Source organism: Tachyglossus aculeatus, chromosome 24 (assembly GCF_015852505.1).
Source record: "Tachyglossus aculeatus isolate mTacAcu1 chromosome 24, mTacAcu1.pri, whole genome shotgun sequence".
Taxonomy (NCBI): Eukaryota; Metazoa; Chordata; class Mammalia; order Monotremata; family Tachyglossidae; genus Tachyglossus; species Tachyglossus aculeatus.
Genome location: NC_052089.1, coordinates 6,582,537 through 6,598,949, shown reverse-complemented (window position 1 = coordinate 6,598,949; position 16,413 = coordinate 6,582,537). Strand labels below are relative to the sequence as shown.

Genomic DNA, 16,413 nt, shown 5'->3' with positions numbered 1-16,413 from the left:
GCACATAGTAAGTGCTTAATAAATGCCATTATTATTATTATTATTATTATTATTATAATCTGATCACCTTGTCACCTCCCCAGCACTTAGGACAGTGCTTTGCACATAGTAAGCGCTTAATAAATGCCATTATCATTATTATTATTATTATAACCCGATCACCTTGTCACCTCCCCAGCGCTTAGAACAGTGCTTTGCACATAGTAAGCACTTAATAAATGCCATTATTATTATTATTATTATAATCCGATCACCTTGTCACCTCCCCAGTGCTTAGAACGGTGCTTTGCACATAGTAAGTGCTTAATAAATGCCATCATTATTATTATTATAATCCAATCACCTTGTCACCTCCCCAGCGCTAAGAACAGTGCTCTGCACATAGTAAGCGCTTAATAAATGTCATTATTATTATTATTATAATCCGATCACCTTGTCACCTCCCCAGCGCTTAGAACAGTGCTTTGCACATAGTAAGCGCTTAATAGATGCCATCATTGTTATTATTATTATTAGGGCGGGGGGGATGGGGAGGAGGAGAGGAAAAAGGGGGCTCAGTCTGGAGGAGGTGAGCCCTCGGTAGGGCTCTGAAGGGAGGAAGAGAGTTAGCTTGGCGGATGGGCGGAGGGAGGGCATTCCCGGCTGTGGGGAGGACGTGGGCCGGGGGTCATCATCATCAATCGTATTTATTGAGCGCTTACTATGTGCAGAGCACTGTACTAAGCGCTTGGGAAGTACAAATTGGCAACATATAGAGACAGTCCCTACCCAACAGTGGGCTCACAGTCTAAAAGGGGGAGACAGAGAACAAACCAAACATACTAACAAAATAAAATAAATAGAATAGATATGTACAAATAAAATAAATGAATAAATAAATAGAGTAATAAATATGTACAAACATACATATATACAGGTGCTGTGGGGAAGGGAAGGAGGTAAGATGGGGGGATGGAGAGGGCGATGAGGGGGAGAGGAAGGAAGGGGCTCAGTCTGGGAAGGCCTCCTGAAGGAGGTGAGCTCTCAGCAGGGCCTTGAAGGGAGGAAGAGAGCTAGCTTGGCGGATGGGCAGAGGGATTGGGGGCATTCCGGGCCCGGGGGATGACGTGGGCCGGGGGTCGATGGCGAGACAGGCGAGAGCGAGGTACGCTGAGGAGATTAGCGGTGGAGGAGCGGAGGGTGCGGGCTGGGCTGGAGAAGGAGAGAAGGGAGGTGAGGTAGGAGGGGGCGAGGTGATGGACAGCCTTGAAGCCCAGGGTGAGGAGTTTCTGCCAGATGCGCAGATTGATTGGTAGCCACTGGAGATTTTTGAGGAGGGGAGTAATATGCCCAGAGCGTTTCTGGACAAAGATAATCCGGGCAGCAGCATGAAGTATGGATGGAAGTGGGGAGAGACAGGAGGATGGGAGATGAGAGAGAAGGCTGATGCAGTAGTCCAGACGGGATAGGATGAGAGCTTGAATGAGCAGGGTAGCGGTTTGGATGGAGAGGAAAGGGCGGATCTTTCCAATGTTGTGGAGCTGAGACCAGCAGGTTTTGGTCACCGGCGGGTCGACGGCGGGACGGGCGAGAACAAGGCCCGGTGAGGGGGTGAGCGGCGGCAGAGGAGCGGAGGGTGCGGGCTGGGCCGGAGAAGGGAGGGAAGGGGATGCCACCGTCCCGCTCGCGGAGCCACTCACGGCAGTTGGCTTCGTCGGACTTGTCCTTGCAGTCGTGGTCGCCGTCGCACAGCCAGCTGAGGTGGATGCACTGGCCGCCGCCGCAGGGCACCTCGTGGGCGGCGCAGGTGGCGGGGGCCGGGAGGCCCGCCGGGCCCCCGCAGCGCTGGGCCGCCTCGTCCGACCGGTCCTCGCAGTCCACCTGCCGGTCGCACAGCCAGCGCTCGGGGACGCAGGCGCCGTCGCCGCAGCGGAACTCGCGGGGGCCGCACGTGCGGCCCGGGCAGCTGCGCTCGTCGCTGCCGTCCCCGCAGTCGTCGTCGCCGTCGCACACGAACACGCGGGCGATGCAGCTGCGGTTGCTGCACTGGAACTCGCCGGGGCTGCAGCCTGCGGGCAGGGGGCCGGCGTCGGGGTCCAGCGCTCCGCGGGACCACCCAGCCGCGACCCACCCACCCGGCTGCCCGCCTTGGCTAATTCTGGTCTGGATTAACAGCTTATTCTGGGACAACGCAGTGTGGCTCGGTGGGAAGAGCCCGGTCAGGGCTTCAAATCCCGGCTCCGCCAACTGTCGGCTGGGTGACTTTGGGCCAGTCACTTCACTTCTCTGGGCCTCAGTGACCTCATCTGGAAAATGGGGATGAAGGCTGTGAGCCCCCCGTGGGACAACCTGATCACCCTGTAGCCTCCCCAGGGCTTAGAACGGTGCTTTGCACATGGTAAGCGCTTCATTAATGCCGTCATTATTATTATTATTATAGCAGCGTGGCTCGGTGGAAAGAGCCCGGGTTTTGGAGTCGGAGATCATGGGTTCAAATTCCGGCTCCGCCAATTGTCGGCTGGGTGACTTTGGGCCAGTCACTTCACTTCTCTGGGCCTCAGTGACCTCATCTGGAAAATGGGGATGAAGGCTGTGAGCCCCCCGTGGGACAACCTGATCACCCTGTAGCCTCCCCGGCGCTTAGAACAGTGCTTTGCACATAGTAAGCGCTTAACAAATACCATCATTATTATTATTATTATCTGGAAAATGGGGCTGAAGACTGTGAGCCCCTCGTGGGACAACCTGATCACCTTGTAGCCTCCCCAGTGCTTAGAACGGTGCTTTGCACATGGTAAGCGCTTCATTAATGCCGTCATTATTATTATTATTATAGCAGCGTGGCTCGGTGGAAAGAGCCCGGGTTTTGGAGTCGGAGATCATGGGTTCAAATTCCGGCTCCGCCAATTGTCGGCTGGGTGACTTTGGGCCAGTCACTTCACTTCTCTGGGCCTCAGTGACCTCATCTGGAAAATGGGGATGAAGGCTGTGAGCCCCCCGTGGGACAACCTGATCACCCTGTAGCCTCCCCGGCGCTTAGAACAGTGCTTTGCACATAGTAAGCGCTTAACAAATACCATCATTATTATTATTATTATCTGGAAAATGGGGCTGAAGACTGTGAGCCCCTCGTGGGACAACCTGATCACCTTGTAGCCTCCCCAGTGCTTAGAGCAGTGCTTTGCACATAGTAAGCGCTTAATAAATGCCATCATTATTATTATTATTAATCCCCATTTTACAGAGGAGGTAACTGAGGCCCAGAGAATAATAATAATAATAATAATGGCATTTATTAAGTGCTTACTATGTGCAAAGCACTATATTAAGCGCTGGGGAGATACAAGGTGATCAGGTTGTCCCACGGGGGGCTCACAGTCTTAATCCCCATTTGACAGATGAGGGAACTGAGGCCCAGAGAAGTGAAGTGACTTGCCCAAAGTCACACAGCCGACAATTGGTGGAGCCGGGATGAAGACTGTGAGCCCCCCGTGGGGCAACTTGATCACCTTGTAACCTCCCAAGCGCTTAGAACAGTGCTTTGCACGTAGTAAGTGCTTAAGAAATTCTAGACTGTGAGCCCACTGATGGGTGGGGACCGTCTCTATATGTTGCCTACTTGTACTTCCCAAGTGCTTAGTACAGTGCTCTGCACACAGTAAGCGCTCAATAAATACAATTGAATGAATGAATGAATAAATGCCATCATTATTCTTATTATTATTAATCCCCATTCTTCAGAGGAGGTAACTGAGGCCCAGAGAAGTGAAGTGACTTGCTCAAAGTCACCCAGCTGATGAGAGGCGGAGCCGGGATTTGAACCCACGACCTCTGACTCCCAAGCCCGGGCTCTTCCCACTGAGCCGCGCTAATTCTCAATGATGAGGCTTGACACCATCCTTACGCTCCGTCGTCCATCGCCCGCGGAACTGATTTTAGCGTCCGTTTGCGCCTCAGGACCGTAAGCCCCTCGAGGGGAGCGATCGTATTCATTCATTCATTCGTTCAATCGTATTTATTGAGCGCTTACCGTGTGCGGAGCACTGTACTAAGCGCTTGGGAAGGCCAAGTTGGCAACGTATGGAGACGGGCCCTACCCAACAGCGGGCTCGCGGTCTAGATGGTAGGGGCGGGTTCTCTCGTACGCTCCCGAGGGGCCGGCCGGACCCCGTCCGCCCCGCGGGCCGGCGGGCCGCCCGACTCACCGGCCGAGCAGCCGGCCTCGTCCAGCCCGTTCTCGCAGTCCTTCTCGCCGTCGCACCGCCACGAAGCCGGGATGCACTTGTTGCGGTTGCCGCCGCAGCTCAGTTTCTCGGCTGGACACACCTGCTTGGCTGCGGAGACGGAAGCAAACGCCAGTCCAGGAACGGGCCGACCCACCGACCGACCGGGCGAAACGGTTGTACAGTATCCATTCATCCAGTCGTATTTATTGAGCGCTTCCGGTGGGCAGAGCACCGGACTAAGCGCTTGGGAAGTACATACAGAGGCAATCCCTACCCAACAACGGGCTCACAGTCTAGAAGGGGGAGACAGACGACAAAACAAAACATATTAACAAAATAAGATCAATGGAATAGTAAATATGAGCGCTTACGGTGTGCAGAGCACTGTACTAAACACTTGGGAAATACAAGTTGGCGACATATCGGTCCCTACCCAACAACGTGCTCCCGGTCTAGACTGGGGAGACGGACGACAGAACGAAACACGTGGACAGGTGTCAAGTCGTCGGAATAAATAGAGATAAAGCTCGATGCACCTCATTAACAAAATAAATAGAGTAGTAAATAGATACAAGTAAAATAAATCTGTATAGACATATATAATAACTAGGGTACTTGTTAAGCGTTTACTATGTGCCAAAAACCGGTCTAAGCGCAGGGGTAGATAAGAGTCAGGTTTGACCCAGTCACTGTCCCACGTGGGGCTCGCACTCTTATCCCCATTTTACAGATGAGGTAACTGAGGCCCAGAGAAGTGAAGTCTCACAGCGGACAAAGTGGCAGAGCCGGGATTAGAACCCACATCTTCTGACAAACAAGCCCGGGCTCTAGCCGCTAAGCCACTTACCTTCTCTGTGCCTCACTTACCTCATCTTTAAAATGGGGATTGAGACTGCGAGCCCCCTTCTAGACCACGAGCCCCTTAATGATGGCATTTATTAAGCACTTACTATGTGCCAAGCACTGTTCTAAGCGCTGGGGAGGTTACAAGGTGATCAGGTTGTCCCACGGGGGGCTCCCAGTCTTCATCCCCATTTTCCAGATGAGGGAACTGATGCCCAGAGATTAATAATAATAATAATGATGGCGTTTGTTAAGCACTTACTATGTGCTAAGCACTGTTCTAAGCACTGGGGAGGTTACAAGGTGATCAGGTTGTCAATCAATCAATCAATCATATTTATTGAGCGCTTACTGTGTGCAGAGCACTGTACTAAGCGCTTGGGAAGTACAAGTTGGCAACATATAGAGACAGTCCCTACCCAACAATGGGCTCACAGTCTAAAATCTAAAATCTAATGATGGTATTTGTTAAGCGCTTACTATGTGCAAAGCACTGTTCTAAGCACTGGGGAGGTTACAAGGTGATCAGGTTGTCCCACGGGGGGGCTCCCAGTCTTCATCCCCATTTTCCTGATGAGGGAACTGAGGCCCAGAGAAGTGAAGTGACTTGCCCAAAGTCACACAGCTGACAAGGGGCGGAGCCGGGATTTGAACCCACGACCTCTGACTCCAAAGCCCGGGCTCTTTCCACTGTTGGGTAGGGACCGTCTCTCTACGTTGCTGACTTGGACTTCCCAAGCGCTTAGCACAGTGCTCCGCACACAGTAAGAGCTCAGTAAATACGACTGAATGAATGAATGTGGGACGACCTGATTACCTCGTATCTACCCCAGGGTCTAGAACAGGGCTCGGCCCATAGAAAGCGCTTAACAAATCCCATTATTATTATTATACGTGGATTGCGCAGAGTCACACAGCAGATGCGTGGAGGGGGCAGGATTAGAACCCAGAGCCTTCTCCCAGGCCCCGGGCTCTAGCCGTTCGGCCACACTGCTTCTCCAGCCCGGCTGTGCCGACGTATTTGCCTCTCCCAGGGCCTGGCATTGCTTGCACGTCCGTCACTTCATTCATTCATTCAGTCGTATTTGTTGAGCGCTTACTGTGTGCAGAGCACTGTACTAAGCGCTTGTACTGAGTCAAGAGGTCATGGGTTCAAATCCCGGCTCCGCCAATTGTCAGCTGTGGGGCTTTGGGCAAGTCACTTCACTTCTCTGCGCCTCAGTGACCTCATCTGTAAAATGGGGGTTAAGACTGGGAGCCCCCCGTGGGACAACCTGATCACCTTGTAACCTCCCCAGTGCTTAGAACAGTGCTTTGCACATAGTAAGCGCTTAATAAATGCCATTATTATTATTATAGAATCAGCATGGCTCAGTGGAAAAGAGCATGGGCTTTGGAGTCAGAGGTCATGGGTTCAAATCCTGGCTCCGCCAATTGTCAGCTGTGGGACTTTGGGCAAGTCACTTCACTTCTCTGAGCCACAGTGACCTCATCTGTAAAATGGGGGTTAAGACTGTGAGCCCCCCCGTGGGACAACCTGATTACCTTGTAACCTCCCCAGCGCTTAGAACAGTGCTTTGCACATAGTAACTGCCTAATAAATGCTATTATCATTATTATTATTATTATTATTATTATTATTATTATTATTATTCTCTGGGCCTCAGTGACCTCATCTGGAAAATGAGGATGAAGACCGTGAGCCCCCCCCGGGGACCAGCTGATCACCTTGTAACCTCCCCAGTGCTTAGAACAGTGCTTTGCACATAGTAAGCACTTAATGAATGCCATTATTATTATTATTACTATTATTATACTAATAATAACTACTACTACTAATATTACTAATATAATACCACTATGACAAATAATAATTATACTAATATAATATTACTAATATAATAATCGAGAGGCAGCATGGCTCAGTGGGAAGATCCCGGGCTTGGGAGTCAGAGGTTGCGGGTTCTAATCCCGGCTCCTCCGCTTGTCAGCTGGGTGACTTTGGCAAAGTCACTTCACTTCTCTGCGCCTCAGTGACCTCATCTGTAAAATGGGGGTTAAGACTGTGAGCCCCCCCGTGGGACAACCTGATCACCTTGTAATCCCCTCAGCCCTTAGAACAGTGCTTTGCACATAGTAAGCGCTTAATAAATGCCATTATCATCATCATCAATTGTATTTATTGAGCGCTTACTGTGTGCAGAGCACTGTACTAAGCGCTTGGGAAGTACAAATTGGCAACATATAGAGACGGTCCCTACCCAACAGTGGGCTCACAGTCGAATTATTCTATATTATTATTATAATATAGTAATTATTATATTGTCAGCTGTCAATATTGTCAATTATTATATTGTCAGCTGTATTATTATTATATTGTCAGCTGTGGGACTTTGGGCAAGTCACTTCACTTTTCTGCGCCCCAGTTCCCTCATCTGTAAAATGGGGGTTAAGACTGTGAGCCCCCTCCGTGGGACAACCTGATCACCTTGTAACCCCCTCAGCGCTCAGAACAGTGCTTTGCACATAGTAAGTGCTTAATAAATGCCATTATTATTATTACTACTAATAATAAACCTGAGTTTCTGCCCTTGATACTCTCATCCGTGCCACTGCTGCCCAGCACAGGGGATCTCTGAGTTGTAGCAGAAGGTCTTCCGCTCGCCAGCCACTGCCCCAGCTAGGAACGGCCCTGCTTCACTCTCTTTCCTGTAGCCAAGACTAGTAGAATATGGAAAACTCTCCAGGTGCGATCCCGAGAGGGATTATTACTACTACTATAATCTTTTCAGTTACGTCCTCACCCACTGAGCCCCCTTTTTCCTCTCCTCCTCTCCATCCCCCCTACCCTACCTCCTTCCCCTCCCCACAGCACCCGTCTATACGCTTGTATGGATCTATTACTCTATTTATTTTCCTCGTACATCGTTACTATTCTATTTATTTTCTTAATGATGTGCATTTAGCTTTAATTCGATTCGTTCTGACGACTTGACACCCGTCCACGAGTTTGGTTTGTTCGTCCGTCTCCCCCTTCTAGACCGTGAGCCCGTTGTCAGGCAGGGACCATCTCTATAGGTAGCTGTTGGGTAGCGGCTGCCTCTATATGTTGCCGACTTGTACTTCCCAAGTGCTTAGTACAGTGCTCTGCACACAGTAAGCGCTCAATAAATGATTGAATGAATGAATGAAATGCCGACTTGGACTTCCCGAGCGCTTAGAACAGGGCTCTGTGCACGGTAAGCACTCAATGAATGGATAGGCTCTCACTTTCCAATCTGGTCCCCCCAGAAAGCGAAGGACGGTTCTGGGGATCAACCGCGAAGCAGCAAACAGGGAACGCAAGGAACTTGCACGTATTTACTATTCTATTTATTTTATTTTGTTAATATGCTTTGTTTTGTTGTCTGTCTCCCCCTTCTTGACTGTGAGCCCGTTGTTGGGTCGGGACCACCTCTATATGTTGCCGACTTGTACTTCCCAAACGCTTAGTACAGTGCTCTGCACACAGTAAGCACTCAATAAATACGATTGAATGAATGAACTTCACCTCGGGGAGTCTTTGGAAGAGATCTCAGACCCAGGCTTTGCCTGACTAACCCGAAAAACGCCCACTCCCTGCTCCTGCAGAGAACCACGTCCTGCCGTTTGTGCCGTTTTACTTATTTCTTTATAAAGAAACCCAGCGGTGCCGGAGTCAGACCTATTTTCTTTCGCAATTAGATTAACCTATGAGGCCGTTATTAGCACCCGAATTTCCTGATGAGTTTTTCAAAGTCACCACCTCCCTAATGCGCTGGGCTGTTTCACACTGTGGAACGAATGCGGAACAGAAGACGGTCGCTGCAGAGGGCTGCGTCTATAGAGGTGGGTTCTCTTCCTCTAGACGGCAAACGCGCTGTGGGAAGGACACGTATCCTACCAACTCTGACTTATTTTGTTAATCTGTTTTGTTTTGTTGTCCGTCTCCCCCTTCTAGACCGTGAGCCCGCTGTTGGGTAGGGACCGTCTCTAGATGTTGCCAACTTGGACTTCCCAAGCGCTTAGTAGAGTGCTCTGCACACAATAAGCGCTCAATAAATACGATTGAATGAATGAATGAATGAATCTATTGTAATCTCCCACTTAGAACGGTGCTCGGCATATGGAAAGTGTTCAATAAATACTATCGAGATGAGGTGTTCACTACTGGCTTCAAAGCTGTCCATCACCTCGCCCCTTTGTGCCTCACCTCCCTTCTCTCCGTCTCCAGCCCAGCCCGCTCCCTCCGCTCCTCTGGTGCCGCTAACCTCCTCACCGGGCCTCGTTCTCGGCCATCCCGCCATCGACCCCCGGCCCACGTCCTCCCCCTGGCCCGGAATAATGATAATGGCATTTATTAAACGCTTACTATGGGCAAAGCACTGTTCTAAGTGCTGGGGAGTTTACAAGGTGATCAGGTTGTCCCTTGGGGGGCTCACAGTCTTAATCCTCATTTTACAGATGAGGCAACTGAGGCCCAGAGAAGTGAAGTGACTTGCCCAAAGTCACGCAGCTGACAATTGGCAGAGCCGGGATTTGAACCCATGACCTCTGGCTCCAAATCCTGGGCTCTTTCCACTGAGCCACGCTGCTTCTCTAAAAAAAAAAGTGAAGCGACTTGCCCCAAGTCACACAGCTGACAATTGGCGGAGCAGGATTTGAACCCATGACCTCTGACTCCAAAGCCCAGGCTCTTTCCACTGAGCCACGCAAATGCCCTCCCTCCCCACATCCGCCAAACTAGCTCTCTTCCTCCCTTCAAAGCCCTACTGAGAGCGCACCTCCTCCAGGAGGCCTTCCCAGACTGAGCCCCCCTTTTCCTCAGTTTCCCCTCCCCTCACCGTTACCCTAGTTGGCTCCCTTTGTTCTACTGCAGAGAAGCAGCGTGGCTCAGTGGAAAGAGCCCGGGCTTTGGAGTCAGAGGTCATGGGTTCAAATCCTGGCTCCGCCAATTGTCAGCTGTGTGACTTTGGGCAAGTCACTTAACTTCTCTGTGCCTCAGTTCCCTCATCTGTATAATGGGGATTAAAATTGTGAGCCCCCCGTGGGACAACCTGATCACCTTGTAACCTCCCCAGCGCTTAGAACAGTGCTTTGCACATAGTAAGCACTTAATAAATGCCATCATTATTATTATTATTACCCCCCGCTCTCCATCGCCCAGCACTTGTGTCTATATGTACACATCTATAATTCTATTTATTTATATTAAATGCCTGTTTACTTGTTTTGATGTGAACATATCTATAATTCTATTTACATCGATGCCTTTCCACCTGTTTTGATGTCTGTCTCCTCCCTTCTAGACTGGCGTGGACAGGGATTGTCTCCCTTTGCTGCTGAGCTGTTTCTGAGCACTTAGTACACAGTAAGCGCTCAATAAATACGACTGAATGAATAAATGTGTTCAGATCTACAGGAAAAAGTAGAAGAAGCAGCATGGCTCAGTGGAAAGTGCCCGGGCTTTGGAGGCTGAGTTCATGGGCTCAAATCCCGGCTCTGCCAATTGTCAGCTGTGTGACTTTGGGCAAGTCACTTCACTTCTCTGGGCCTCAGTGACCTCATCTGTCAAATGGGGATGAAGACTCGGCGCCCCCGTGGGACAACCTGATCACCTTGTAACCTCCCCAGCGCTTAGAACAGTGCTTTATTTATTTATTTTATTTATAAATTTACAAATGCTTATAAATTTATTTATTCATTTATTTTATTTGTACATATTTATTCTATTCATTTTATTTTGTTACTATGTTTTGTTTTGTTCTCTGTCTCCCCCTTCTAGACTGTGAGCTCACTGTTGGGTAGGGACCGTCTCTATATGTTCCCAACTTGTACTTCCCAAGTGCTTAGTACAGTGCTCTGCACACAGTAAGCACTCAAAAAATACGATTGAATGAATGAATGAATGAATGAATGAATGAATGAATGGGTTCAAATCCCAGCTCTGCCAATTGCCAGCTGTGTGACTTTGGGCAAGTCACTTCACTTCTCTGGGCCTCAGTGACCTCATCTGTCAAATGGGGATGAAGACTGGGAGCCCCCCGTGGGACAACCTGATCACCTTGTAACCTCCCCAGCGCTTAGAACAGTGCTTTATTTATTTATTTTATTTATAAATTTATAAACGTTTATAAATTTATTTATTCATTTATTTTATTTGTACATGTTTATTCTATTTATTTTATTTTGTTAATATGTTTTGTTTTGTTCTCTGTCTCCCCCTTCTAGACTGTGAGCCTACTGTTGGGTAGGGACTGTCTCTATATGTTGCCAACTTGTACTTCCCAAGCGCTTAGTACAGTGCTCTGCACACAGTAAGCGCTCAATAAATACGATTGAATGAATGAATGAATGCTTTGCACATAGTAAGCGCTTAATAAATGCCATTATTATTATTATTAAGAAATGCTACCCAGAATCCAGACATCAGATAGCATCCTCCCACCAGCACAACACAGGGATGGGAGCTGGGAATCAGTCAATCAACAGTATTTATTAAGCACATACACTGTGCAGAACGCTATACTCCGAGGTGGGGAATGGGGCTGAACTTGATCCGGAGAGAGTGTTTAGTAATAATAATAATTGTGGTACTTTATAACCACTTATTATGTGCCAGGCGCTGTACTAAACGTTGGGGTGGGGATGCAAAATCATAAACTCATAGAACGTGAGCCCGTTGTTGTGTCGGGACCATCTCTATATGTTGCCGACTTGTACTTCCCAAGCACTTAGTACAGTGTTCTGCACACAGTAAGCGCTCAATAAATACGATTGAATGAATGAATATATGTTTGTACAGATTTATTACTCTTTTTTAAGTGTACATATTTACTATTCTATTTGTTTTGTTAATGATGTGCATTTAGCTTTAGTTCTATTTATTCTGATAACTTGACACCTGTCCACATGTTTTGTTTTGTCATCCGTCTCCCCCTTCTAGACTGTGAGCCTGTTGTTGGGTAGGGACCGTCTCTATATGTCGCCGACTTGGACTTCCCAAGCGCTTAGTACAGTGCTCTGCACACAGTAAGCGCTCAATAAATACGACTGAATGAATGACTATACCACTCAAATAACAAACAAAAAAAAACCCCATCAACTAGCCAGTCAGACATCAAATCCACAAGAATTCTTTTGAACCGCAACACATAGTGCCCAATCCTCTCTACTCACCGGCCCACACTGGCTAAGCTCTGATCGTGGCATTGGTTAAGCGCTTACTATGTTCCAAGTACTGTGCTGAGTGCTGGGGTGGCCACACAATAGCCAGGTCAGGCCCAGTCCCTGCCACAGAGCTTTATCAGGCTCTTTTAATGCTTTCAGAAATACTCTTCTGTCTGCTCCCCTATTAGAGTGTAAGCTCAACGTAGGCAAGGAGTGGGTCTCTTGCTTCTGTTGTTCTTTTCCAAGTGCTTTAGTAGAGTCCAATAAGTGCTCAATAATTACCTTCACCATTGTTATCAATACTACTACTACTACTACTACTAATGATAATAATGATGGTATTTGTTAAGCGCTTACTATGTGCAAAGCACTGTTCTAAACACTGGGGAGGTTACAAGGTGATCAGGTTGTCCCACGGGGGTGCTCATAGTTTTAATCCCCATTGTACAGATGAGGTGACTGAGGCACAGGGAAGTGAAGTGAATTGCCCGAAGTCACACAGCTGACAGTTGGTGGAGCCGGCATTTGAACCCACGGACCTCTGACTCCAAAGCCTGGGCTCTTCCCACTGAGCCACACTGCTTCCCTCCTCCTCCTCCTCCTTTTCCTCCTCCTCCTTTTCTTCTTCTCCTCCTCCTTTTCCTCCTCATCCTCTTCTCCTCCTCCTCCTTTTCCTCCTCATCCTCTTCTCCTCCTCCTCCTTCTCCTCTTCTTCTTCTCCTCCTCCTTTTCCTGCTCCTCTTCTCCTCCTCCTCCTTCTCCTTTTCTTCTCCTCCTCCTCTTCTCCTCCTCCTTCTCCTCCTCTTCTTCTCCTCCTTTTCTTCCTCCTCCTCCTCCTCCTCTTTTTCTCCTCCTCCTTTTCGTCCTCCTCTTTCTTCTCCTCCTTTTCCTTCTCCTCTTCTCCTCTTCCTCTTCTTCTCCTCCTCCTTTTCTCCTCCTCCTCCTCCTCCTCCTCTTCTCCTCCTCTTCCCTTCTCCTCCTTTTCCTCCTCCTCCTCTTCTCTTCCTCCTCCTCCTCCTCCTTTTCTTCTTCTCCTTTTCTCCTCTTCTTCTTCTCCTCCTCCTTTTCCTCTTCTCCTCCTTTCCTCCTTTTCTTCTTCTCCTCCTTTTCCTTCTCCTCTTCTCCTCCTCCTCTTCTCCTCTTCTCCTCCTCCTCTTCTTCTTCTCCTCCTCCTTTTCCTCCTCCTCCTCCTCCTCTTCTTCTTCTCCTCTTCCTTCTCTTCTTCTCCTCCTCCTCTCCTCCTCCTCCTCCTTTTCTTCTTCTCCTCCTACTTTTCTTCTTCTCCTTTTCCTCTCCTTCTCCTCCTTGCCCTCCTCCTCCTCCTCAAGCAGCGTGGCTCAATGGAAAGAGGTCATGGGTTCTAATCCCACCTCGGCCAACTGTCAGCTGTGTGACTTTGGGCAAGTCACTTCACTTCTCCGGGCCTCAGTGACCTCATCTGGAAAATGGGGATTAAGACTGTGAGCCCCATGTGGGACAACCTGATCACCTTGTATCCCCCCAGCAGCGCTTAGAACAGTGCTTGCACATAGTAAGCACTTAACAAAAGTCACCATTATTATTAGAGAAGCAGCGGGGCTCAGTGGACAGAGCCCGGGCTTGGGAGTCAGAGGTCGTGGGTTCTAATCCCGCCTCCACCACTTAGCTGTGTGACGGTGGGCAAGTCTTCTCTGTGCCTCAGTTACCTCATCTGTAAAATGGGGATTAAGACTGTGAGCCCCATATGGGACAACCTGATCACCTCGTATCCCCCCCGCGCTTAGAACAGTGCTTCGCACATAGTAAGCGCTTAACAAATGCCATTATTATTAGAACTACTAATACTACTGCTGCTGCCATTGCTTTCTTGCTAACGCCGTTTAGCAAGTTCTAGGGAGCTCAGTGGGATTCACTTTAACTCAGTTCCTCCCCGAAGGAAGACCAGGATTTTTCAAAGCCTCTTCCAGGGCCAGCAGGCACAGACTTTACGTACCTCAAGCCCCCGCCCCCTGCCCTCCCTCCCTGATGGGGACCACCACAGGCCGTTTCGAGGAGAGGGACGAACGCCTTCTGAAACCAAACCCTGCGGGAGGCGGGCTGCAGCTTCAGAAGACTAGCTCGGAGACCTCCAGCGTGGCCACCATCACTGTCAAGTGAGAATCAGGATCTTGAAGTCCCAGGATTCATCATAATTAAGGGAAAGAAATTAGTTCTGTGGAGCATCTCCTTTGGCTTCCCCCCGGAGAGAACGCCGTTTTATAACGAAGGACGGGGAAGGACGGGGAAGGTCACGGGACAGGGAGGAGGACGAGGAAGCCCGGGCCAGCTTCAGACTTTCTTCGGCCCAGTTTGGAATCAATCAATCAGTCGGTGGTGTTTACGAGCGCTTACTGTGTGCGGAGCAGTGTACTCAGCACTTGGGGAGGGCACAACGTAACACAATTGGGAGACACATTCCCTGTCCACAGCGAGCTTCCGGTTTAGTCGCGTTTCTGACCTCAGTCGCTGCGGTCTCCGAGGGAGCCAGGGTAATTGGGGAGAAGTAGCGTGGCTCAGCGGATAAGAGCCCGGGCTTTGGAGTCAGAGGTCATGGGTTCGATTCCCGGCTCAGCCAATTGTCAGCTGTGTGACTTTGGGCAAGTCACTTAGCTTCTCTGGGCCCCAGTTACCTCATCTGTAAAATGGAGGTTAAGATTGTGAGCCCCCCGTGGGACAACCTGATCACCTTGTAACCTCCCCAGCGCTTAGAACAGTGCTTTGCACATAGTAAGCGCTTAATAAATGCCATCATTATTATTATTATTAATTGTTCCATGGAAGCTCCACCCTGGCTTCTCCTCCCCCAACCCCCCGGGCTTCCCCTCATAATAATACTAATTATGATGTCTGTCAAGTGCTTACTATGTGCCAGGCCACTGTTCTAAGTGCCGTGGTAGATACAAGATAATCGGGTTGGACACAGCTGTTGTCCCACACAGGGCTCCCAGTCTTAATCCCCATTGTACAGGTGAGGGAACTGAGGCACAGAGCAGTTGGGTGACTTGCCCCAGGTCACAGAGCAGATGGAGCCGGAATTAGACCCTCTGACCCCCTGAGTCCCGGGCCCGTGCTCTATCGTGGTCCACGAATTTATAGACAGTTGGTAACGCTGACATGGGGGCAGAGTTCCAGGCCCAGAATCTTCCCTGTTCTGTTGTCTTGGAGCCTCCATCTCATCTATCTCACCACCCACTCCTTGCCCCTACCCTACCTTATCCTCTAACTTCTGCCCCCTTCGCTTTTTCTTTTTAAGGGGATTTACTAAGTGCTTACTTATGTGCCAAGTACTGAACTAAACGCCGGGGAAGCTAGAGGATAATCAGGTTCGGCGCAGTTCCTGTACCATCTAGGCCTCCGAGTTTTAATCCCCATTTTACAGATGGGGGAACTGAGGTCCAGAGATGTGAATCGACCTGCCCAGGGCAGACAAGCGGTAGAGCCAGGATTAGAACTCTGGTCCCTGTGAATCCCAGGACTATCTACTGGACCACACTGCTCCTGTACCCTTATGACATAGTAGGGGTTCCCTGAAACGGCGGCCGTGCCGCGAACGGCAGTATCACGGGGTACGTTTTTTTCCCCACGGACTTACAATTTCTAAATCGGAAGTCAGATCTTCGGGATCCATTCCCAGATCTCTGAAAAAATGGCAGGAAACTCATTTTGTGGGCCAGCCACCGTTACATCACTAAACTGTTGTTTAAACTGCAGAAATTGAAGTGCGGTTCACTCAATTGTTTTCCTCATTCGCTCCCTTGGAGAACTCATCCGCTCCATGCTTTCAATTACCAGCTTCCCGTCGATGACTTCCAGATATACCTTTCCAAACTCAGCCTCACTCCTTCTCTGAAATCTCCCATCTCTGCCCGCTTCCGGGACGTTTTCTCCTGGATGGTCTCCCGACACCTCAAGTTCAACACATCCAAAACAGAATTTCTCGTCTTCCCTTCTCAATCCCCTCCTCCGCCTGAACTTTCCCAACGCGGCTGATCCCAACGCCGGCCTTCCCGATTCTCAAGCCCGCCACCTGGCCAACATCATCTCTCCTTCAACCGTCGGATTCAGTCCGTCACCAAACCCTGGTGGTTCTACCTTTACGTCTCCAGAACCCACCCCTTCCTCTTCATCCAAATCGCACTTATCGATCAACCAATCAGTC

General features: G+C 49.5%; 1 protein-coding gene across 1 annotated transcript in view; it reads right to left on the bottom strand.

The window, feature by feature from the left end:
- LRP8 (LDL receptor related protein 8) overlaps positions 1 to 16,413 on the bottom strand; it is a 151,344-nt gene that overhangs the window by 58,878 nt on the left and 76,053 nt on the right. Inside the window, exons 4-5 of the mRNA XM_038766282.1 lie at positions 4,185 to 4,313; positions 1,680 to 2,048 (exon numbers count right to left, since the gene is read on the bottom strand). Of these exons, the coding sequence (XP_038622210.1) occupies positions 1,680 to 2,048; positions 4,185 to 4,313 (498 nt within the window). The remainder of the gene's footprint in view (positions 1 to 1,679; positions 2,049 to 4,184; positions 4,314 to 16,413) is intronic.